General features: G+C 49.7%; 1 protein-coding gene across 1 annotated transcript; it reads right to left on the bottom strand.

The window, feature by feature from the left end:
* Positions 1–1,405: 1,405 nt before the first annotated feature.
* LOC138772995 (opioid growth factor receptor-like protein 1) lies at positions 1,406–18,202 on the bottom strand. Its single transcript, XM_069953850.1, has 8 exons — positions 18,077–18,202; positions 17,026–17,163; positions 15,984–16,070; positions 15,257–15,320; positions 14,407–14,485; positions 14,114–14,180; positions 3,791–3,939; positions 1,406–3,420 (listed from the first exon to the last, which is right to left on the bottom strand). The coding sequence occupies exons 2-8, from the start codon at positions 17,125–17,127 to the stop codon at positions 1,755–1,757; spliced, it is 2,214 nt and encodes a 737-aa protein (XP_069809951.1). The 5' UTR covers positions 17,128–17,163; positions 18,077–18,202; the 3' UTR covers positions 1,406–1,754.
* Positions 18,203–24,760: the final 6,558 nt, after the last annotated feature.

Genomic DNA, 24,760 nt, shown 5'->3' with positions numbered 1-24,760 from the left:
TGGAAAAGCTCAGCGGGCTAAAAATAATGGAACTGCGGGCCAGATTTGACCCGCGGCCAGAGTTTGACATGACTGATGTATATCATAATCATAATTCCTAGAGTCCTGAATGGGATCCGGACCCTAGTTATGGAGTAAGATCTCCCCGACAGCTGGGGGATTATATTATTATATTATATGTGTGATTATATATATATATATATATATATATATATATATATAATTATAATATATATATATATATATATATATACATATAAAAATTGGGTGATGGCTACTACTGTGAGAGCTGTAATATAATGTATATCATCCAACCTTCCCAGAGTCCTGATCGGGATCCGGACCCTACTTATGGAGTAAGATCTCCCCGACAGCTGGGGGATTATAACCCACAGTAGTCACCCAACTTTTATAACAAGCCTCTTTGCTGTTCATGATTTCAGGAAAGATGGGTGACCACTAATGGTTAACATTACAGCTCTCACCCTTTACCTAGGTATGGAGTGATATTAGAGTGGGTGAGGGTGTGATCGCACTCTATAACTGGTCTCACCTACCATTCAGGAGTCTAGGATAGCTGAGTAGTGGTCACTCCTGGAGTCTTAAATTGCAAATAGACTTGCTACAAAAAGTGCAGGACCACTTAATCAGGGAGAGTTTCTTAGTTGCTTTTCCTTGTCTGGAAAAGTTGGGTTACCATAAAAGCTGTAGTGTCGGTTACATTGGTTTTCATCCAGCTTTCTTATGATCGCGAACCTCAAATGGACCAAAAAGTTGGAAAGGTGGGGTCTCTCTCCATCTCTAGCCAGATATGCGTGCCATTCAGGATTCTGGTGGCAAAGTTGGGTAACAGTTCCATGTAGAGCTTTAGTGTTGGTTTTACTCACAATTCCTACAGTCATGAATGGCCTATATATCTAGTAATGATATTATCTATCACTCTATACTGGGGCAGATCTTTAAGTGGGAGTCGGGACGGAATCCACTGGAGAGTGGACAGCGTCACCTAGGCGGGGCTTCACAGCCTTTGGGCTCCATCTCTCGGGTGGGTTGTGTGCCCAACGGCTGTAAAGCCCCGCCTAGTTGCCACTGTCCAACAATAAAATTAGGCGATTTTAGAGTGGAAAAAAGACACAGACAAGTGTTATACAGGTAAATATTGAATGTGCAGCAACTAAGCTTGTGAATACTGCGAACACCCGCATTGAGAACGGGGTGACAGTATCACTTTATTGAGTTATCGCCCATTAACGTGACAGTTGTACTGCCGACTAAATGGGTCGTTGCCCAACTTTCCTAGAAACAGGGGGTATGTGCATCTGAGGCTGTGGCCCCTCTTGGGACTGTGCACATCCTTCCTTCTTGTAATAATCACATAAACGACTTTTGAAGAAAATATAAAAACTTTATTAATAAGCCACAACAGACACGCCAATCACCGGCAGAAAAAAATGTGCAATGTGGATAGGCATCAAATCTGCTGTGTATTGTGCTTTAGGTCATGTTAGTACAATTATCAACCACTGGAGGAGCTAAAGAGGTGACAAGGTGTTTGTGTCAGTTGTCCACCTCATCCCCCCTTAGCAACATACGATAGCTTCCATTCTTAAAATATCAAATAAAGAGCATTTAGGGGCAATATTATCAGAAACTATCCCAAGATTATTTTATCGTTAGCACATCCCAGGGTAAGTAGTGGGTGTGTGTCCATCATAGACAATCCCTTTAAGTAGATGTAGATTCATGGGTGTAAGTCACTTACGCTGCGTGCAGAGGCAGATAAAGCAGCAAAAATTAAATGAAAGTATTCTGTCTACTAGACAGCAGGTGTCCTCCTCCTTTCCAGACCCTGACAACAGTGCCTGCTTCTTCTCACTTCTGAGGCTTTCAGGTTCTCTTGTCTGTGTCAGCAATGTCTCCTGTTCTGGACTGGCGACCCCTGTTGTCATGTCATCATTGCCCAGGCTATTGCCTTCTGTTGTCAGCCTCTCATTGCCAATGCTAGTGCTCTCTGTTATCAGCTTTGCATTTCCTGAGTTATCATTTGCTAGTGTGTGGTTATAGTTGATGCAGCTAGTGCTCTCTGTAGCCTGCTCATTCCCCAAGCTACTCTCCACCTTTGTCTGCTTATTTTTAACACCATTGTCCTCCGTTGTCAGCCTGTCACTCCCTGAGCTTGTATCTTCTGTTATGAGCTTCTCATCCTCTAAACCTGTGTCCTCTATTTCCTCCCCATCCCCTGAGCTTTTGTTTTCTGGTATCTGCCTCTCATCCTCTAAACCTTTGTTCTTTAGTATATGCCTCTCATCCCCTGAGCTTTTGTTCTCTAGTATATACCCCTCATCCTCTGAGCTTTTGTTCTCTACTATCTGCCCCTCAACCCTTGAGCTTTTGTTCTCTAGTTTCTGCCCCTCATCCCCTGAGCTTTTGTTCTCTAGTATCTGCCCCTCATCCCCTGAGCTTTTGTTCTCTAGTATCTGCCCCTCATCCCCTGAGCTTTTGTTCTCTAGTATATGCCCCTCATCTCCTGAGCTTTTGTTCTCTAGTATATGCCCCTCATCTCTTGAGCTTTTGTCCTGTGTTATCTGCCAATTGTCCTCTGAGCTTTTGTTTTCTGTTATCTGCCCCTTATCCCCTAAGCTTTTGTTCTCTGGCATATGCCAATCATCCTCTGAGTTTTTTTTCTGTGGTATTTGCCCCTCATCCCCAGAGATTTCATTTTCCGCCATCTGCTCCTTATTCCCTGAGTTGTTGTTCTCTATTGTCTGTGCCTCATTTTTGTGGCTGGTTTTTACATCTTCACCTTCTAAAGCATCTCCAAGACATACATCATCATTTTGGGCCCCCAGTCGGTCCACCTTAGGCTCCTCTCCTTGAGCCACCTCCCCCATGCCCTCTCCAGTCTCTGGTTGCTGCAGAACATTATGATGGGGCCCTCCAACAGCATTAGGGGTATGGTCTTTGGGGGCCACATCTCCACCTCCTGCAGTCGCATCCGCTTCTTGCTCTAGGCTTTCCTCATCTTCCAGTTCTTCTGAAGTTCCTCTATTTCTTGTCCCTTCTGAGGTTCCTCCATTTCTTTTCCCTTCTGAGGTTCCTCCATTCCTTGTCCCTTCCTTCTCATTTTCCTGCTCATTTGTGAGATTTCTGAGCTTTTCCACCGGCCCCCAGATGAACGGTTCCCCGGATGCCTCCCAGGGGTAGTTCGCCCAGGCATAGTGCACCAGATCCCTGCGCTTCTGCTTGTCTCTCACCGTAAACATGAAGTAGTCCAGGACGCTCCTCTTCACTCTGGGTAGGTTGTTGTGACACAAGGTCTCCTCCAGGAAGAACTGCACCAGAGGGGCCTGGAGGCGCTCATAGCCCATCTCCCCCAAACACTTCAGGATCCGGGTGATCCGCAGGTTGTTGTGGGTGTGACTGTGAAGGATATGAGGGAAAATTATGAAAATACTATAGTTGCAAGCATGCCTGGGAAACTAGCCATACAGCTATGTGTGTCAGGGAAAGCTTCTTGACCTCCTGCTCAAGCCATAGTGGCTACTTTATTGGTGACCACCCAGCTTTACATGTTTCCTAGATATGTAGTCATACAGCCATTCAACCTGTTTTTGTCATTATCCAGCATTTCCAGACACAGGTACAACTAAGGCAACATAAATGGCCACCGTTACAGTGCACATAGGGGTTGTCTTGCTGCATATATAGACATATCCCACAACTGTGGATCTGACATTTAGGGTTCTGGATAAGCTGGATGACAGCCCCCATATCTGAGAGCCTCACTCACGTGTTCATATTGTAAAATCTCTCCTCCCAATTCTCAGATCGAGACACTTGTCCGGTTTCCTTATCCAGGAGTTTGATGCCATAAAACCCCAACATGAGCTCATAGGACTCCAGGAGCCGCTGTCTGACAACTTCATCGCCCTTCATTGCCTAGAATAGAGGCGGATGTTATATAGACAGGTTGTACATTATAAACACAACACATAGATTATATACCTGATCTGTACAATATAAACACAGCCCGTACATTATATACATAATCTGTATTATATAAACACAAAGCATACGTTATATACATGATCTGTACAATATAAACACAAGCCATGTATTCAGTAGCGGATCTTTATTGGTCTGTTTTAGGTGCAAACCTAAAATCATCCGTCACCGACCACGCATCGCTATGTGGAATAGCGGTGCGCAGCGGGCGACGCGATTTAACAAACCATACATTACCTCACCAGACTGCAGGGCTTCTCCTGCGCTTCTTCTCCCCGGGTCCCGCACGCAGTAGCAGCTTTGGAGCGGCCTTCCTGAGCTGACAGACTGCTCAGCTAATCACTGGCCAGTGATTGGCTGAACGGTCTGTCAGCTCAGACAGGCCGCTCCGAAGCTGCAGCACGGGACCAGGGGAGAAGAAGTGCAGGAGAAACCCTGCAACCTGGCGGGGTAATGTATGGTGTTTAACAACAAGGGCTGCAAGGATATCGGTAACAATGTCCCTGCAGCACTTGCTAAACGATTATCGGACTGTGGAATAGGCCCAGTAAACGAGCACCGATCTAGCAGATCGGCGCTCTTTTACATGATTGATCGGGCCCGTGGAATAGGACTCTTTTAGGGGGTAGCCCAGGGCCCTGAGCTCCTAGGGGGGGGGGGGGGCATGGCTGTCCAAACAGACTTATACTTTCAGTGGTGTATTGTCTCCTGGCTACAGTTATGCCATGGTTTGCAAAAAAAAACAACAACACAACAACTGCTTTTTACCACAATTTTGCATGAATCAGGGAAAAACTGCAGCCAGGAGACAATTCAGTAACTGTTAGAGAACACAGGAAGGACCTTACCATGTGACTATGATGTCACCACAGGTCCTGTACAGTCTGCTTTATGGAGGAGGAAGACTAAAGCTACAGTTGAGCCTAGAATGTTTCCTTTTCTCTGAGATTCTCACATTCTAACATGTTCAGTATGGAAATGTCTAGAATGTACCCTCTTCACTGAGTGTATCCTCTCCTCTCAGAGGTTATACAGTCTAGCATGTTTAGTATTGAAAGATCTAGAATGTACCCTTTTCTTTGAGTTTCTCATTGCAGGGTATATAGTCTAGCATCAATATTGAAATGTGTAGAGAGTATCCTCTCTTATGAGCTTGGGGTCATAATACACAGGGCGATTATTGTGCGGAAAATCGATATATCGTTTTAATTTAAACAATAATAGTTCTGTGTATTTGCAGGCAACGATCGAAAAATCGTTTGTGTGTAGTTGATCACAGTTTGCGCACAGTTTGCTGTGATTTCACATTTGTTCACTAATCGTTCAGTGTAATTGCACGGTCCTACTTTTGCTGGGATCAGATGGAGTAAACGATCGTAGTAATGATCGTTGTCACGATCGTAACTAACGACTATCGTTCTGTGTAATATGGTGAATGATTTCAGGTTAACGATAAATAATCTTATTTGTGATCATTCATCTTTAGTCATTAATCATTAAAAATTGCTTCATCTAGCCTCACTGGGGTGATATTTCACACTTCCTTCTACAAGTGTGACTTGCCAGACACGGTTGTACATTAGTGATGAGCGACTAGTATTTGCTTTCTATGACACATAGCCAGGCCCGGATTGGTAATCTGGCAGACCAGGCAAATGCCCGCTGGGCTGCCCGATTGCCAATCCGGGGGGGGCCGCGGCAGGGGCGGGCTGGTCCGGGGGGCATGTGCCCCCTGGCCCGATCCCCTCTGTGCTGTTAAAGAGATAGTGCGGCGCTAAACAATTATTCACAAAATAACACACATTACAAAGTTATACAACTTTGTAATGTGTGCTATGTATGTGAATGGCCCCCTTACCCGTGTTTCCCCCCACCCACGCTAGACCCAGAAGTGTGGTGCATTATACTTACCGCATTGGTGTCGACCCCCGTCCGCCATCTTGGGACAATGACGTAGTCTTCCGTAGGCCGGCCGAATGAACCGCTCCATCCGTCCCTCATGCCGCCCCCCCTCTGCCGCGTCATAACTGTGCTCAGCCGCGATTGGCTTAGCACAGTTATGCTCAGCCAATCGCGGCTAAGCTGCTGATGACGCGGCAGAGGGGGGCCGGCATGAGGGATGGCTGGAGCGGTTCGGCTGGCCTCCTGAAGAGTACGTCATTGTCCCAAGATGGCGGACGGGGGTCGACACAAGATGTGGTGAGTATAATGCACCACACTTCCGGGTCTAGCGTGGGTAGGGGGAAACACGGGGAAGGGGGCCATTCACATACATACAGTAACATACATTACAAAGTTGTATAACTTTGTAATGTGTGTTATTTTGTGAATAATTGTTTAGCGCCGCACTACCCCTTTAACCCCTTAGCGACCCATGACGTATCTGATACGTCATTGTGCCGCGCGGGGTGTTCAGAGAGGGGTCCCGCCGGGACCCCGCTCTGAACGGCGCAGATCCCGGCTGACATGTGTAGCCGGGCAGTGCCTCTATTAGCCGTCGCGGGTCCCGTTGCCGCGCCGGCTAATTAAGCCTCTAAGTGCAGCTGTCAAACCTGACATCCCTGGTGTCTAGTGGGACGGATCTCCCCCCCCCGCGATGCGATCGCAGGGGGGGAGATCCGTTCTTCTGCCTGTGCCGGGCCTCAGCGTCGGAATGACGCTGATCCCGGCTCGGCAATAGATTGCTATGGCCTGCAGCAGGCCATAGCAATCTGTGACCGATCTAATCGATCTTTGCTGTGTATATACACAGCATTGATCTCTATGAGAGATCATTGCTGTCTATATACAAGCCCCACAGGGGGACTTCTAGTTCATGTAAAAAAAAAGTAAAAATGTTTTTTTATTAATAAAAAATCCCCTCCCCTATTAAAAGTCCAAATCACCCCCCTTTTCCCATTTTATAAATAAATAAACAAACAAATAAATAAACATATTTAGTATCGCTGTGCGCGTAATCGCCCGAACTATTAATTAATCACATTCCTGATCTCGCACGGTAAACGGCGTAAGCGCAAAAAAATTCCAAAAAGCGCAAAAAAATTCCAAAGTGCAAAATTGCGCATTTTTGGTCGCATCAAATCCAGAAAAAATGTAATAAAAAGTGATCAAAAAGTCGTATATGCGTAATCAAGGTACCGATAGAAAGAACACATCATGGCGCAAAAAATGACACCTCACACAGCCCCATAGACCAAAGGATAAAAGTGCTATAAGCCTGGGAATAGAGCGATTTTAAGGAACATATATCTGTTAACAATGGTTTGAATTTTTTACAAGCCATCAGATAATATAAAAGTTATACATGTTACATATCGTTGTAATCATAACGACTTGAGGAACATGCATAACCAGTCAGTTTTACCATAGGGCGAACGGCGTAAATGCAAAATTCCCCGAAATCAAAACAAATTCCGGCCGCCAGACCCCTTGTAAGATCAGTGAGCTTCCGGGACGCAGACCCCAGCCAGAAGCTCCTGCTCGGCAGCTGACATGTCACGTCATCACGTCACATGTCAGCCACCGAGCAGTAGAGAGGAGAAGTCCGGACGCCGCGGAACTGCATCAGTGAGCTTCCGGCCGGGGCCGTCATCCCGGAAACTCGCTGAACTTACAAGAAAAGCTGCCAGACCAGAGGGAGATCCAGGATCCAGGTGAGGTGAGTGTATTTTGTTTTTTTCTTCTTCATTTTTTTACATAAATGCTGCAATGTGGGGGCTACACAGGGGGTCTATACTATGGGAGGGGGCTGCACAGGGGGTCTATACTATGGGGGGGGGTTACACAGGGGGTCTTTACTGTGTGGGGGGGCTACACAGGGGGTCTATACTATGGGGGGGCTGGAGTACCCCCTACTCCATCTATACAGTACATGTATATACAGGGCCCCCTACTCCAACTATACATTACATGTATATACAGGGCACTACAGGTATACTAAACTGTGACTGGATAACACTGTCATACCAGACCTGACCAATACCGCCATACTGTGACTGGATAACACCGCCACTCCAGACCTGACCAATACCGCTATACTGTGCTGGATAACACTGTCAAACCAGACCTGATAAATACCGCCATTCTGTGACTGGATAACACTGTCATATCAGACCTGACCAATACCGCCATACTGTGACTGCATAACACCGCCATACCAGACCTGACCAATACCGCCATACTGTGCTGGATAACACTGTCATACCAGACCTGACCAATACCGCCATACTGTGACTGGATAACACTGCCATACCAGACCTGACCAATATCGGCAAACTGTGACTGGGTAACACCGCCACACCAGACCTGACCAATACCACCATACTGTGACTGGATAACACCATCATATCAAACCTGACCAATACTGCCATACTGTGACTGGATAACACCGCTATACCAGACCTGACCAATACCACCATACCGTGACTGGATAACACCGCCACACCAGACCTGACTAATACCGCCATACTGTGACTGGATAACACCGCCATACCAGACATGACCAATACCGACACACTGTGACTGAATAACACTGCCATACAGGTAAATACAACCCTGCAGGTATACAGGACACTACAGGTATACAGGACCCCAAAACTATACACTACAGGTGCACGGGACCTCCACAAAACTATATACTACAGATATACAGGACCCCAAACTTTACACTACAGGTATAAAGGACCCCAAAACTATACACTACAGGTATACAGGACCTCCTCCAACTATATACTTCAGGTATACAGGACCTCCACCAACTATATACTACAGGTATACAGGACCCCAAACTATACACTACAGGTATACAGGACCCCAAAACTATACACTACAGGTATACAGGAACTCCACCAACTATATACTACAGGTATATAGGACCCCAAACTATACACTACAGGTATACAGGACCTCAAAACTATACACTACAGGTATACAGGACCTACACCAACTCTATAATACAGGTATACACAGGGGCGGGCTGGGCCGGGGGGCAGGGGGGCATATGCCCCCTGGGCTGGTCTTCCCCCAGTTGTCAGGGCCGCATGGCTGCTGACAGCTGGCTGGAGTCCTCAGTGCCTCCCCTGCTTACAGCCCCGGCCCTCTTCAGTCATATTTACCTGTGGCTGTGCTGTGGATCCGGTCTGTGCTGGAAGCGGCCACTGAAGCCCCGCCCCCATGACGGTAAGCCCCGCCCCCTTTATGGCCATTATGCTTTCTATAAGCCTATGAGGCTTATGGTAAAAAGCAAACTGCTGTACGCAGTATCTTCCTCCGGCCACCAGAGGCCGCTTTCTCCTCCCAGCTGGTTCTCCTGTGTCTGGGCTAGAAGAGCCTGAAGACAGAGAAGATGGTGTCTGCAGGAAGCCAGGTACCTACACAGCAGGCCATAGGGCAGGGGGAGGGGACCATAGGCTGTCCATGCATGATGGGAGTTGTAGTTTTGCAACAGCTGAAGAGCCAAGGTTCCCTATCCCTGACATAGAGGCTACATATACACAGGAGACCTACACAGGAGGATACATATATACAGGAGACCTACACAGGAGGATACATATATACAGGAGACCTACACAGGAGGATACATATATACAGGAGACCTACACAGGAGAATACATATATACAGGAGGAGACATACAGAGGAGTATATAGAGGATACATATATACAGGAGGAGACATATATACAGGAGACCTACACAGGAGGATACATATATACAGGAGACCTACACAGGAGGATACATATATACAGGAGGAGACATACAGAGGAGTATATAGAGGATACATATATACAGGAGGAGACATATATACAGGGGTACATGGAGGATACATATATACAAGAGGAGACATACAGAGGAGTATATAGAGGATACATATATACAGGAGGATACATACAGAGGAGTATATAGAGGATACATATATACAGGAGGAGACATATATACAGGGGTACATAGAGGATACATATATACAAGAGGAGACATACAGAGGAATTAGGGCTGGGTGAGTAAACAAATAAATTCGCCCAGAAGGTTAGAATCGATTAGATTTTTGTAAAAATCTTAAATTAAATTTTCACAAAAAATCATTGCAGGTGGAGCAGCATGGATTGTCGGGTTGGCGGCCGGGCAAGAGGTGCAGGTCAAGCGGGCGGCGCGGAGGTGAGGTGCATGGCGGGCTTATGGCGGTGCGTGGAGTGTCGGGCCGGAGGTGAGGTGCAGGGCGGTCGGGCAGTCCGCCTAACAGAGCCGCAACTGACCTGCCTGAGCTATAAATATCACGTCCTGCTCCCCTCCCCGCCACACGTGCAGGTCCCCGGTCTCTGGAGCAGGCCGCAGGGACTGTAGTGGTGATATCACCACTACAGTCCCTGCGGCCTCCTTCAAAGACTGGGGACCTGCATGTGTGGCCGGGAGGGGAACTTGTGTGCCAGGGTGAGAGGAAGAGGAGGAGGGCTATGTGCACTCCTGCCCCAATCACCCCCAGCTGCCCCAGTCCCCCTAGAGTCACCCCCAGTCTGCCTCAGTGCCCCTCAATCACCCCCAGTCTGCCCCAGCCCCCCCAATCACCCCCAGTCTGCCCCAGTCCCCCCCAATCACCCCCAGTCTGCCCCAGTCTCCCTCAGTCACCCCCAGTCTTTCCCATTTCCCCTCCGTCATCCCCAGTCTCCCCCAGTCCCCCTTCAGTCAACTCCAACTGTCCCCAGTCCCCCTTCAGTCAACCCCAGTTTGCCCCATACACCCCCAGCTCTCCCAGTCACCCCCAGCTCCCCCAGTTTGCCCCATACACCCCCAGCTCCCCCAGTTTGCCCCATACACCCCCAGCTCTCCCAGTCACCCCCAGTTTGCCCCGTACACCCCCAGCTCTCCCAGTCACCCCCAGCTCCCCCAGTTTGCCCCGTACACCCCCAGCTCTCCCAGTCACCCCCAGCTCCCCCAGTTTGCCCCATACACCCCCAGCTCCCCCAGTTTGCCCCATACACCCCCAGCTCTGCCAGTCACCCCCAGCTCCCCCAGTTTGCCCCGTACACCCCCAGCTCTCCCAGTCACCCCCAGCTCCCCCAGTTTGCCCCGTACACCCCCAGCTCTCCCAGTCACCCCCAGCTCCCCCAGTTTGCCCCATACACCCCCAGCTCTCCCAGTCACCCTCAGCTCCCCCAGTTTGCCCCGTACACCCCCAGCTCTCCCAGTCACCCCCAGCTCCCCCCGTTTGCCCCATACACCCCCAGTCACCCCCAGCTCCCCCAGTTTGCCCCGTACACCCCCAGCTCTCCCAGTCACCCCCAGCTGCCCCAGTTTCCCCCAGTGACCCCTCAGCTATACCCGTATTACTACTACACCCCTCATCTTTACCTGTACTACTAATCCCCCTCATCTGTACTACTAATACACCCCTCATTTATACCTGTACTACCTCACCCCTCATCTTTACCTGTACTACTACACCCCTTATTCACTATACCTCCACTACTACACCCTACCTAGATGGAGGCACCAGTGGTATGGTGGTATAAGTAACTATGTGGTGAAGGAGTGGTGATAATATTTGTTACTTATATAATGATAATAGATGATGTGGCTTTGGGGGTCATAGAGCGCAGTTATGGGCGTGGCTATGTCCCTCTTTCCCCCCAGCAAAAGTTGGGGGGTATGCATATATACAGGAGTACATAGAGAAGACATATATACAGAAGTATATAGATGATACATACAGTATATACAGTAGTACATAGGAGACATATATACAGAAGTATATAGATGATACATATATACAGGAGTACATAGAGGATACATCATATATCCTCTATGTACTCCTGTATATATGCATCCTCTATGTACTGCTGTATATATGTCTCCTCTGTACTGCTGTATATATGTCTCCTCTATGTACTGCTGTATATATGTCTCCTCTATGTACTCCTGTATATATGCATCCTCTATGTACTGCTGTGTAGGTCTCCTCTTGTGTGTGTGTATATATATGTTACACTGATCCAAATTTTCCTGCATTGCATATTCCCTCGTGAATATATATATATATATATATATATATATATATATATGTATATACGCACACACAGGAGGAGACCTACACAGCAGTACATAGAGGATACATATATACAGCAGTACATAGAGGATACATATATACAGGAGTAGACATACACAGCAGTACATAGAGGGGACATATATACAGGAGGAGACATATGCAGGAGTACATAGAGGATACATATATACAGGAGTACATAGAGGATACATATAAGTATGTGTGTTTGTTGTTTTGTTTATTATTATTTTTACTAATGGGGGGTGCACACACGAGGGGGGTGTTCTAAAAAGAGGAATGCCTATAGGGACCACAGCAGTGATATAAACTATTGTAAAAAAAAAATACAGAAACCCCAGCTTTCCCAGCATCTTGTATTTGTAGTCAGTATAATGGAGGTCACCCAGCTTTTCCACCATCTTATACTCAGTATGATGGAGGTCACCCAGCTTTTCCACCATCTTATACTCAGTATGATGGAGGTCACCCAGCTTTCCCAGCATCTTATAGTCAGTAGGATGGAGGTCACCCAGCTTTCGCACCATCTTATACTCAGTATGATGGAGGTCACCCAGCTTTTCCACCATCTTATACTGCGTATGATGGAGGTCACCCAGCTTTCCCAGCATCTTATACTCAGTAGGATGGAGGTCACCCAGCTTTCTCACCATCCTATACTCAGTATGATGGAGGTCACCCAGCTTTCCCAGCATCTTATAGTCAATAGGATGGAGATCACCCAGCTTTCCCAGCATCTTATACTCAGTTTGATCAAGGTCAACCAGCTTTCCAGCATCATATACTCAGTACGATAGAGGTCACCCAGCATTCCTATCATCTGTCTATGGGTACGTTCCGTGTCATCGCTGAGCCGCCCCATAGACTTATTCAGGAAAGTGACTTCTGATCCCTTCACAGGGCACAGTAGGATATTTGGTCACAAATGACGAAGATGTTATAGGTAAGGGCCAGAGTAGTCCTTAAAGGATGGGCCGCCAGCCTGCTACTTATGGGCCAGTGCTGTGTGCTTGCCCCCCGGGCTAAAATTTGCCAGCCAGCCCCTGGGTATACAGCACCTTCACCAACTCTATACTACAAGTATACAGGAACCCAAATATACTACAGGTATACAGGAACTCCACCAGCTATATACTACAGGTATATAGGACTATACAAACTATACACTACAGGTATACAGGACCTCCACCAACTCTATACTATAGTTATACAGGACCCTCAAACTATTCACTACAGGTATACAGGACCCCCGAACTATATACTACAGGTATACAAGACCTCCACCAATTATACACTACAGGTATCCAGGACCCTTAAACTATAAACTACAGGTATACAAGACCTCCACCAACTATACATTACAGGTATACAGCACCAACTATAAACTACAGGTATACAGGACCCCCAAACTATACAGTACAGGTATACAGGACCTTCACCAACTGTACACTGCAGGTATACAGGACCTCCCTCAACTATACACTACAAGTATACAGCCCCCCCCAACTATGGACTACAGATATGCGAGACCCCTAAAAACTATACATTGTGGGTATACAGAACCCCTCCAACTATGCACTACAGGTATACACTAATTCCACTGAAACAATACTTTTAGCTTGGCCTCCTGGGCACCTTAGAACAAATCTAATTAACACACTGACACTTTATACCCGGGCAGCGCCGGGTACATTTTCTAGTTAAATATATATATCTCCTACACTATACACAGCCCCTACATTATAAACATGCCCAATACATTATTTATATGACCTGCACATTATATACATACATTATATACATGGCCTGTACAGTATATACATTGCTTGTACACCATACACAGCCCCTACATTATAAATAAATAAGGTGGGTATATTTTATACATTTCTTGTAGACAATATATGGTCCCTACCATATAAACATGGCCTTTCCAGTTCTATATACACACAACCTATACATTAAAAACATGGCCCATACATTACATGCACACATGTAATGCACATATAAACACTGCCCATATATGTTATGGCATCATACTTGCTCTAATATCCTTCCTTACCATGAGCTCTGCCAGGGTCAGTGGGGTAGCTCTGGGGTTCACACCACGCTCTCGCAGCGGAAACAGCCTGTAATAACAATCTGTATTATGTAACTGATACATTCTCACTGCACCGACACATTGTAACAAACCCTCAGCTCTCAGCAACAGATTGTACAGGTATTCAGCTTCTGTATGTAAAGGCTCCATTTCAGCAGAAACCTTATAAATGATGGAGATTAGAGATGCACTGTATATTGGAAAGTTCCATTGGCCTGTCCCCCACCCCTACACCCTCCACGAGTGGCACTTACCACTGGATGAAGCCGTGATTACTTTCAAGCTCTTCATAGTCTTCCCTCCACGTCTCATGAAATTCCTCTATTGTTACACCTGTGTTTGGTGAAGGGTGGTAACCATTAATATCATCATCAGACAGAGCTGCAGTGTAGAGCATGGTGAAAAGGTAGATGCAGTGTAAGGCTATGTTCATACAACGTATATTTTCGTATACATAGTATACACTCCGGCCGGGATCCCTCACGGCGCTGCAAACAACTGACATGTCCGTTTTCTGCACCCGCTATTCATTCACTCTGTTCTCTTGAGCTCCTGCAGAGGTCAGGGGTTATCAGTGCACAAGCTGAAGCAGAGATCTTTTTGTCTTCTGCTTTTAACCCTTTTTGTGCTGCACAGTTTTTTTTAATTATGGGACCCCATGAATCCTAGCTACACCCCTGGTAGAGTCTATTGAGATGGAGAGGATTTTAATACAAATACGCAATGCATGTAAGCTGGAATACATGCATGAACTGTGTTTATGGGAATGCTGGGTAACAACCAGTATAGTCACCTAAGCCTCTCAGAAGCCTGAACAGCAGACCTGCTTTGCAGCACAGCAGGGCATATATTGCCGCATACAGATTTGTCATGCAGAGATAATGTATAATGAATATAGCCTATACTGAGATATTACTAAAAAAGTTAAATGACAGGTGAAGGCTAATCACTCAGCTTTTTCAAAGTCCCAAATAACAAATTTGCCCAGCTTTACAGCAGTACAGAGGAGCAGGAGATATGTGACTGTATTAAAGGTGGCCATTCAGGTATCTAGGAAAGTAGGGTAAAACACATAAAGCTAATGTTTTACTTGTCTCTACTGACCATAAGGTTCAAACGGTCTCTTGTTCTGATAGAACTCCAGGTTTGGCATGTATTTCTGATGTACCTGCAAAGACAATGTACGAGTCAGAGATATGGACATGGCAGGGTTAACAATATAACACTATTGGTTGCTACTACAAATGTTAAAGGGGTATGGACATGGCAGGGTTAACAATATAACACTATTGGTTGCTGCTACAAATGTTAAAGGGGTACTCCGGGCTAGGGGTATTTTTACCATATGGCCGGGGAGGGGGTGGATATAGATGTCGTCGTCCACTTACCTCCCTGGTTCCAGCATCGGGTCCTGTATCAAGCCGCAGCTCAGACCAGTAAGTGGCAATGGGATGGGAGAACGGGGCCGATCGATCTTGGAGCCGCCGCTGGAACTGGGGAGGTAAGTGGACAGCGACGTATATATCCACCCCCTCCAAAATACCCCTAGCCCGCGGTACCTCTTTAACTGCAGCCAAAACACTTATAGCTAGGCAGTGGAAGCATAAATTCAGCCTGTCATTGCAAAGTACAATTAGTGGTGCAAAAAATAAGGGCTCATGTGGGTTTCTAGGTGAAAAAATGCAAATGGATTATTAATGGTGCTAAAATGAGTAGTCACGCAGGATATTACACATCCCTGCATGCAGGATAATACACATCCCTGCATGCCTCTTTAGGAGTATTGGAATGCGCTGCATGTCCTGGCTGCGACCTCTGCTGGGGGCATTACCGGGTAGGTATCAGTATACAGGTGAGTTTCGCCATATCCATGTCTGTAGTTCTGCATGTCCTTGGCTGCTCTGTTCCAATAGTTGCGCTGAAAAAAAAAAATAGAATTGACATCACATGCAGCAAAGCTGTCATATCACAAAAAAATAATGCACATCAATGCGGGATTGCTGAAAAACGTGTGCAGTCATCATTACATCACACATGTCATCATTACATCACATATATTATTACATCATACATATTACATTTCACATAGATCATCATCACATAACACGTCATCATTATATCAGACATCATCATGACATCACACATTGATTGTCGTTACATCACTCATATTACATCACACATATCAAATCATTACATCGCACACATTACATCATTACATCACACATAGACCATAATATGTATCAATGGAGACTCTTGAGTGAGTACTTCATTAGATTTTTTTCACTGATCTCCCTGAGCTCAGTGATTGCTGTGTTTTGTAGATCATAATTAAATCACACAGAGATCATTACATCACACTTATATCATCAATACATCACACACATACCACTGCATCAAGCTTATATCATCATTAAATCACACACATGATTACATCACACAATTATGGAATGCACGGTGGATTGGATATACAGTACTTGCGACCATGTGATGTAATCATAATTGGGCGTCCAAACTATATCATAATAATAAGAATGTAGAGGAGATTGATTGGTTTTGTTTGATAGGCATCTTCTTCTTCTTCTTAGGCCCTAATATCATTGGATTTCTAAATAAGACGATATAAGTACGCACGCGCAGGATGTGGAACGCAAGGTGGAACGTACGCACTCTCAATGGCGTGATCTAGTTTGTATGAGGTAACCAGACTACACTGATACATTGTAACAAACCTAGAATGGGTCAGGAGGGGTAAACCAGATCGTCCATGCTCACTGAGAGCAGAGGTACTGAATAAGAAACCATTTCTCATGTTACATAGCCACATTGTGACACACCTGCAGCGAGTTTTACTTGTACACTTCTGGTGTCCATACCTGATACTGTGATTTTGGCTTTTTCCTCTTGGGGCTCTCCTCATCCTCATCTTCCCAGGTGGAGTCGTAATCTGAATTCCATTCTGCTTCCTGATTAAACATGATGAGGGTGTCAGAAGATGGCAAGAGCTCTGCAGCCTGGAGGGAAACGTATAGGTCAGATACATATTAGTAAATTCCAGTAATTCAGTTTTACAACAGGCTGTAAAATGAGATGACATTGGCAGTGAGGAGTACACCGCTGTGCTGACATCTAGTGGTCATTATGACAACTGCAATATTTAAAACTGACACTTCCTGATAATACTGCCCCCTTAATAAAATCTTCATCATGGAGTAGTAGAGTGATCAGTGAATACACACTAGGCCACTGGGTGTGCAGGACATGCTGGCACTAGTAGTCTTCCCTTCCAGGTCGGTAATCCTGAGGAATGGCACTTATGACTGGCATTTATAGTGGACTCCACCTAAATGACCTTCACCCTGGCACATGCATGGTGACCTTGAAACAGAATAAGGGAAGGGGTTAATAGCCGTTCAAGAGTCTGGGAAAGTTGGGTGACAACATTATAACAGTTTTGTCAATCATTTTAGGTTGTCACTCAGCTTTTACTGACAGTGAAAACTCTTTCTTCTTGTCTGAAACCGCAAAATTAAAAAAGTGGAATGGCCATTGATGTCTGGACACATTTATCAGGAGCCAAGAAAAGCTGGATGACAGTCCTATCAGTGTTTAAATGGAAGCCATAGCGGTTAACACACATCTTTACTGGTGGCCCTACTGGCTGATACAGGGGAAGCAGAGCAGCTCAAGTACTCATTTTTTATGTGACCGTCATTGACTATTTTAGCAAATGAAGCAGAGCTGAGTGTGTCAGATGCTGCAGAGCAGCAAGTTGGATGTAGCAGAGCTGATTACGCCACAACTCATGTCATTTGATATATGTGATATCCGAGGGGTTACACAGGCCTGCGGGTGACTCTGCCCTGAGAGTCCTCAGCTTATGTCACAGTTCAGCTCTGCTACATCTGTACAGATTTATGTACTTACCCCTGTTGTAGGATGATGGAGGATTGGGGTTCAGTCACGTTACTCACTGTACAAAATAGAAACGAACCCAGCGAAAAACTTGTTTAAACCTGATCTTAGAGGGAGGCAAACTTCAAGCTGGAGTTTCACTTTCTATTTCTTAGAAATCATTTCACCCTCCTCTTAAAGGAACAGCGCTGTCAGACACAGATTGACCTGTAGTGTAGATGGGGAATAACTCAGGCACTATGATGGACATCTCAGGCACTTATGGGGCACCTGTGGTGGGCACTATGATGGACATCTCAGGCACTTATGGGGCACCTGTGGTGGGCACTATGATGGACATCCCAGGCACTTATGGGGTATCTGTGGTGGGCACTATGATGGACATCTCAGGCACTTATGGGGTATCTGTGGTGGGCACTATGATGGACATCCCAGGCACTTATGGTGTATCTGTGGTGGGCACTATGAGGGACATCTCAGGCACTTATGGGGCACCTGTGGTGGGCACTATGAGGGACATCTCAGGCACTTATGGGGTACCTGTGGTGGGCACTATTAGGGACATCTCAGGCAATTATGCAGTACCTGTGGTGGGCACTATGAGGGACATCTCAGGCACTTATGGGGTTCCTGTGGTGGGCACTATGAGGGACATCTCAGGCACTTATGGGGCACCTGTGGTGGGCACTATGATGGACATCTCAGGCACTTATGGGGTACCTGTGGTGGGCACTATGAGGGACATCTCAGGCACTTATGGGGTACCTGTGGTGGGCACTATGAGGGACATCTCAGGCACTTATGGGGCACGTGTTGTGGGCACTATGAGGGACATCTCAGGCACTAATGGGGTACCTGTGGTGGGCACTATGAGGGACATCTCAGGCACTTATGGGGTTCCTGTGGTGGGCACTATGAGGGACATCTCAGGCACTTATGGGGCACCTGTGGTGGGCACTATGAAGGACATCTAAGGGACTTATGGGGTACCTGTGGTGGGCACTATTAGGGACATCTCAGGCAATTATGCAGTACCTGTGGTGGGCACTATAATAGACATCTCAGGCAATTATGGGGTACGTGTGGTTCACACTATTAGGGACATCTCAGGAACTTATGCGGCATCGGTGGTGGGCACTATTAGAGACATCTCAGGCAATTATGCAGTACCTGTGGTGGGCACTATAATAGACATCTCAGGCAATTATGGGGTACCTGTGGTTGACACTATTAGGGACATCTCAGGCACTTATGGGGCACCTGTGGTGGGCACCATGATGGACATCTCAGGCACTTATGGGGTATCTGTGGTGGGCACTATGATGGACATCCCAGGCACTTATGGGGCACCTGTGGTGGGCACTATGAGGGACATCTCAGGCACTTATGGGGTTCCTGTGGTGGGCACTATGATGGACATCTCAGGCACTTATGGGGCACCTGTGGTGGGCACTATGATGGACATCCCAGGCACTTATGGGGTATCTGTGGTGGGCACTATGAGGGACATCTCAGACACTTATGGGGTATCTGTGGTGGGCACTATGATGGACATCCCAGGCACTTATGGGGTATCTGTGGTGGGCACTATGAGGGACATCTCAGGCACTTATGGGGCACCTGTGGTGGGCACTATTAGGGACATCTCAGGCAATTATGCAGTACCTGTGGTGGGCACTATGAGGGACATCTCAGGCACTTATGGGGTTCCTGTGGTGGGCACTATGAGGGACATCTCAGGCACTTATGGGGCACCTGTGGTGGGCACTATGAAGGACATCTCAGGCACTAATGGGGTACCTGTGGTGGGCACTATGAGGGACATCTCAGGCACTTATGGGGTTCCTGTGGTGGGCACTATGAGGGACATCTCAGGCACTTATGGGGCACCTGTGGTGGGCACTATGAAGGACATCTCAGGGACTTATGGGGTACCTGTGGTGGGCACTATTAGGGACATCTCAGGCAATTATGCAGTACCTGTGGTGGGCACTATAATAGACATCTCAGGCAATTATGGGGTACGTGTGGTTCACACTATTAGGGACATCTCAGGAACTTATGCGGCATCTGTGGTGGGCACTATTAGAGACATCTCAGGCAATTATGCAGTACCTGTGGTTGACACTATTAGGGACATCTCAGGCACTTATGGGGCACCTGTGGTGGGCACCATGATGGACATCTCAGGCACTTATGGGGTATCTGTGGTGGACACTATGATGGACATCTCAGGCACTTATGGGGTTCCTGTGGTGGGTACTATGATGGACATCTCACGCATTTATGGGGTACATGTTGTGGGCACTATGATGGACATCTCAGGCACTTATGGGGTACCAGTGGTGGGCACTATGATGGACATCCCAGGCACTTATGGGGTATCTGTGGTGGGCACTATGAGGGACATCCCAGGCACTTATGGGGTATGTGTAGTGGGCACTATGAGGGACATCTCAGGCACTTATGGGGTATCTGTGGTGGGCACTATGAGGGACATCTCAGGCACTTATGGGGTACCTGTGGTGGGCACTATGAGGGACATCTCAGGCACTTATGGGGCACCTGTGGTGGGCACTATGAAGGACATCTCAGGCACTTATGGGGTACATGTGGTGGGCACTATGAGGGACATCTCAGGCACTTATGGGGTACCTGTGGTGGACACTATCATGGACATTTCAGGCACTTATGGGGTTCCTGTGGTGGGCACTATTAGGGACATCTCAGGAATTTATGGGGTACCTGTGGTGGGCACTATTAGGGACATCTCAGGCAATTATGCAGTACCTGTGGTGGGCACTATGATGGACATCTCAGGCACTTATGGGGTTCCTGTGGTGGGCACTACGAGGGACATCTCAGGCAATTATGGGGTACCTGTGGTGGGCACTATTAGTGACATCTCAGGCAATTATGCAGTACCTGTGATAGGCACCATGAGGGACATCTCAGGCACTTATGGGGTTCCTGTGGTGGGCAATATGAGGGACATCTCAGGCATTTATGCGGCACCTGTGGTGGGCACTATGAGAGACATCTCAGGCATTTATGCGGCACCTGTGGTGGGCACTATGAGAGACATCTCAGGCACTTATGGGGCACCTGTGGTGGGCACTATGAGGGACATTTCAGGCACTTATGGGGCACCTGTGGTGGGCACTATGAGGGACATCTCAGGCCCTTATGGGGTACCTGTGGTGGGTACTAAGAAGGACATCTCAGGCACTTATGGGGTTCCTATGGTGGGCACTATGGTGGTCATCTCGGGCAGGCCTGTATTTAGAGTTCATGCTGCCCTAGGCACTTTGCATACTGAGGCGCCCCCCCCCCCCCCCCGGCACTGGCTGGTTACATGCACGGTATATAACCTGGCACTTGGGTGCCGCTCTGTGCCCGCTGTTCTCATCAAACAGACGTGATGGAGAAAGGAAGAAGGTCAGGGACCTAGGGACATCTTAGTTTGGGGACCGCTTCTGTCCGGTGTTGGACTGGGGTACCTGGGGCCCACCAATATAGAACCAGTGAGACACGACATGCTGAACTGCTCCTTTCCTGGATTCATCTGTATCTGTGACAAATCCCTCCATTTATACAGCTCTCAGGGTATGCTAGGAGTTGTAGTCTCTGAGAGGACAACCCTATAATAAATCAGTGTGTGCAGAGTCTCCTGGTGTCTGCAATCTGTGGGTGAAAACATCAGCCCTGAAGGTCCAGCAATACATCTGTCTACACTGTACTACAACTCCCAGCATGTCCTGAGGGCTTTAGACTGTCAGTACATGCTGGGAGTTGTAGTGCCTGCAGCTGTTGTAGTTGGGTCCTAGGTGCATTATACACTGGATGCTTTGTGGCATATAAGAATACATAGATCTGTGGGCACTCAATGTAGGGAAGTGACCCCAGAACAGCACTTATAGGGGATAGGGGTAGATGTTTTTGTTCTATCCCCTATTAGTGATGTTCTGGGGTCACTTCCCTGTACTGAGCCCCCACAGATCTATCTATTCTGATCACCCACAAAGCATCCAGTGCATAATGCACCTAAGACCCAACTACAACTGCTGCAGGCACTACAACTCCCAGCATGTACTGACAGTCTGCAGCCCATTAGGATATGCTGGGAGTTGTAGTGCCTGCAGCTGTTGTAGTTGGGTCCTAGTTTAAAAGTTTGCGCTAGTGTACTGTAGGGACTGCTAGGCTGTGTCAGTACACTACCACAAACAATACACTGACCCATTTAGACACCAATGGTACACAGTCTCTGCACACTATAGAAGTGATTACAGTGCAGTTACTAATGACTCACATGTGACGTCTTCTCCAATTGCCGTCAATCACTTTTTGCTTTCTTCTCCATCTGTCGCAGCATCATGAAGACTTCTCCGACCACAACTATTCTGCAGGCGGGCAGCTGGGGAGTACCCGGGGGCAGAGGTAGGCTGGGGGCTAAGAAAGCTGGGGGCAGAGGCAGGCTGGGGACAGGGGCAGAGGGGGGCTGGGGGCAGGGGCAGATGGGGTCTGGGGACAGAGGCGGGCTGGGGGCAGGGGCAGGCTGGGTGCAGAGGAAGGCTGGGGGCAGAGGGGGGCTGGGGGCAGAGGCAGGCTGGGGGCAGAGGCAGGCTGGGGGCAGAGGCAGGCTGGGGGCAGGCTGGGGGCAGGGGCAGGCTGGGGGCAGAGGCAGGCTGGGGGCAGGGGCAGAGGCAGGCTGGGGGCAGAGGCAGGCTGGGGGCAGAGGAAGCTGGGGGCAGAGGCAGGCTGGGGGCAGGGGCAGAGGAAGGCTGGGGGCAGAGGCAGGCTGGGGGCAGAGGCGGGCTGGGGGCAGAGGCAGGCTGGGTGCAGAGGCAGGCTGGGGGCAGGGGCAGGCTGGAGGCTTGGGCAGGCACAGGCAGACTGGGGGCAGAGGCAGGCTGGGGGCAGAGGCAGGCTGGGGGCAGGGGCAGGCTGGGGGCTGAGGCAGGCTGGGGCTGAGGCAGACTGGGGGCAGAGGCAGGCTGGGGGCAGAGGCAGGCTGGGGGCAGAGGCAGGCTGGGGGCAGAGGCAGGCTGGGGGCAGGGGCAGGCTGGGGGCTGGGGGCAGAGGCAGGCTGGGGGCAGAGGCAGGCTGGGGGAAGGGGAGGGCTGGGGGCTGGGGCAGGCTGGGGGCTGGGGAAGGCTGGGAGATGGGGCAGGGGCAGAGGCAGGCTGGGTGCTTGGGCAGGCTGGGGGCAAAGGAAGCTGGGTGCAGAGGCAGGCTGGGGGCAGAGGCAGGCTGGGGGCTGGGGGCAGAGGCAGGCTGGGGGCAGAGGCAGGCTGGGGGCTGAGGCAGGCTGGGGGCAGAGGCAGGCTGGGGGCAGGGGCAGGCTGGGGGCTGAGGCAGGCTGGGGGCTGGGGAAGGCTGTGGGATGGGGCAGAGGCAGGCTGGGGGAAGGGGCAGGCTGGGGGCTGAGGCAGGCTGGGGGCTGGGAAAGGCTGGGGGATGGGGCAGAGGCAGTCTGGGGGCAGAGACAGGCTGGGGGCAGGGGCAGGCTGGGGGCAGAGGCAGGCTGGGGGCAGAGGCAGGCTGGGGGATGGGGCAGAGGCAGGCTGGGGGCAAAGGAAGGCTGGGGCCAGAGGCAGGCTGGGGGCAGGGGCAGGCTGGGGGCTGGGGCAGAGGCAGGCTGGGGCAGAGGCAGGCTGGGGGCAGGGGCAGAGGCAGGCTGGGTGCTTGGGCAGGCTGGGGGCAGGGGCAGGCTGGGGGCTGAGGCAGGCTGGGGGCTGGAGAAGGCTGGGGGCTGGGGAAGGCTGGGAGATGGGGCAGGGGCAGAGGCAGGCTGGGTGCTTGGGCAGGCTGGGGGCAGAGGAAGCTGGGTGCAGAGGCAGGCTGGGGGCAGAGGCAGGCTGGGGGCAGAGGCAGGCTAGGGGCAGGCTGGGGGCAGAGGCAGGCTGGGGGCAGAGGCAGGCTGGGGGCAGAGGCAGGCTGGGGGCAGGGGCAGGCTGGGGGCTGAGGCAGGCTGGGGGAAGAGGCAGGCTGGGGGCTGGGGCTGGCTGGGGGATGGGGCAGAGGCAGGCTGGGGGAAGGGGCAGGCTGGGGGAAAGGGCAGGCTGGGGGCTGGGGCAGGCTGGGGGCTGGGAAAGGCTGGGGGATGGGGCAGAGGCAGGCTGGGGGCAAAGGCAGGCTGGGGGCAGAGGCAGGCTGGGGGCAGGGGCAGGCTGGGGGCAGGGGCAGGCTGGGGGCAGGGGCAGGCTGGGGGCAGGGGCAGAGGCAGGCTGGGTGCTTGGGCAGGCAGGGGGCAGGGGCAGGCTGGGGGCAGGGGCAGGCTGGGGGCAGAGGCAGGCTGGGGGCAGAGGCAGGCTAGGGGCATGCTGGGGGCTCAGGCAGGCTGGGGGCAGAGGCAGGCTGGGGGCAGAGGCAGGCTGGGGGCAGAGGCAGGCTGGGGGAAGGGGCAGGCTGGGGGCTGAGGCAGGCTGTGGGCTGGGGAAGGCTGGGGGCAGAGGCAGGCTGGGGGCAGGAGCAGGATGGGGGCAGAGGCAGGCTGGGGGCAGGGGCAGGCTGGGGGCAGAGGCAGGCTGGGGGCAGGAGCAGGCTGGGGGCAGAGGCAGGCTGGGGGCAGAGGCAAGCTGGGGTCTGGGGCAGAGGCAGGCTGGGGACAGAGGCAGGCTGGGGGCAGGGGCAGGCTGGGTGCTTGGGCAGGCTGGGGGCAGAGTCAGGCTGGGGGCAGGGGCAGGCTGGGGGCAG

The sequence above is a fragment of the Dendropsophus ebraccatus genome, chromosome 14 (genome assembly GCF_027789765.1).
Source record: "Dendropsophus ebraccatus isolate aDenEbr1 chromosome 14, aDenEbr1.pat, whole genome shotgun sequence".
In the NCBI taxonomy this organism is placed as follows: domain Eukaryota; kingdom Metazoa; phylum Chordata; class Amphibia; order Anura; family Hylidae; genus Dendropsophus; species Dendropsophus ebraccatus.
The sequence above is the reverse complement of the archived record's forward strand: the minus strand, read 5'-3'. Positions and strand labels throughout refer to the sequence as shown.

Coding starts and splice junctions, on each gene's coding strand:
- LOC138772995 (XM_069953850.1), bottom strand. CDS start 17,127: ATGTTTAATCAGGAAGCAGAATGGAATTCAGATTACGACTCCACCTGG. Junction 14,486..15,256: donor GAGACCGTTTGAACCTTATG/GTCAGTAGAGAC, acceptor CACCAAACACAG/GTGTAACAATAGAGGAATTT. Junction 14,181..14,406: donor AATCACGGCTTCATCCAGTG/GTAAGTGCCACT, acceptor TTGTTATTACAG/GCTGTTTCCGCTGCGAGAGC.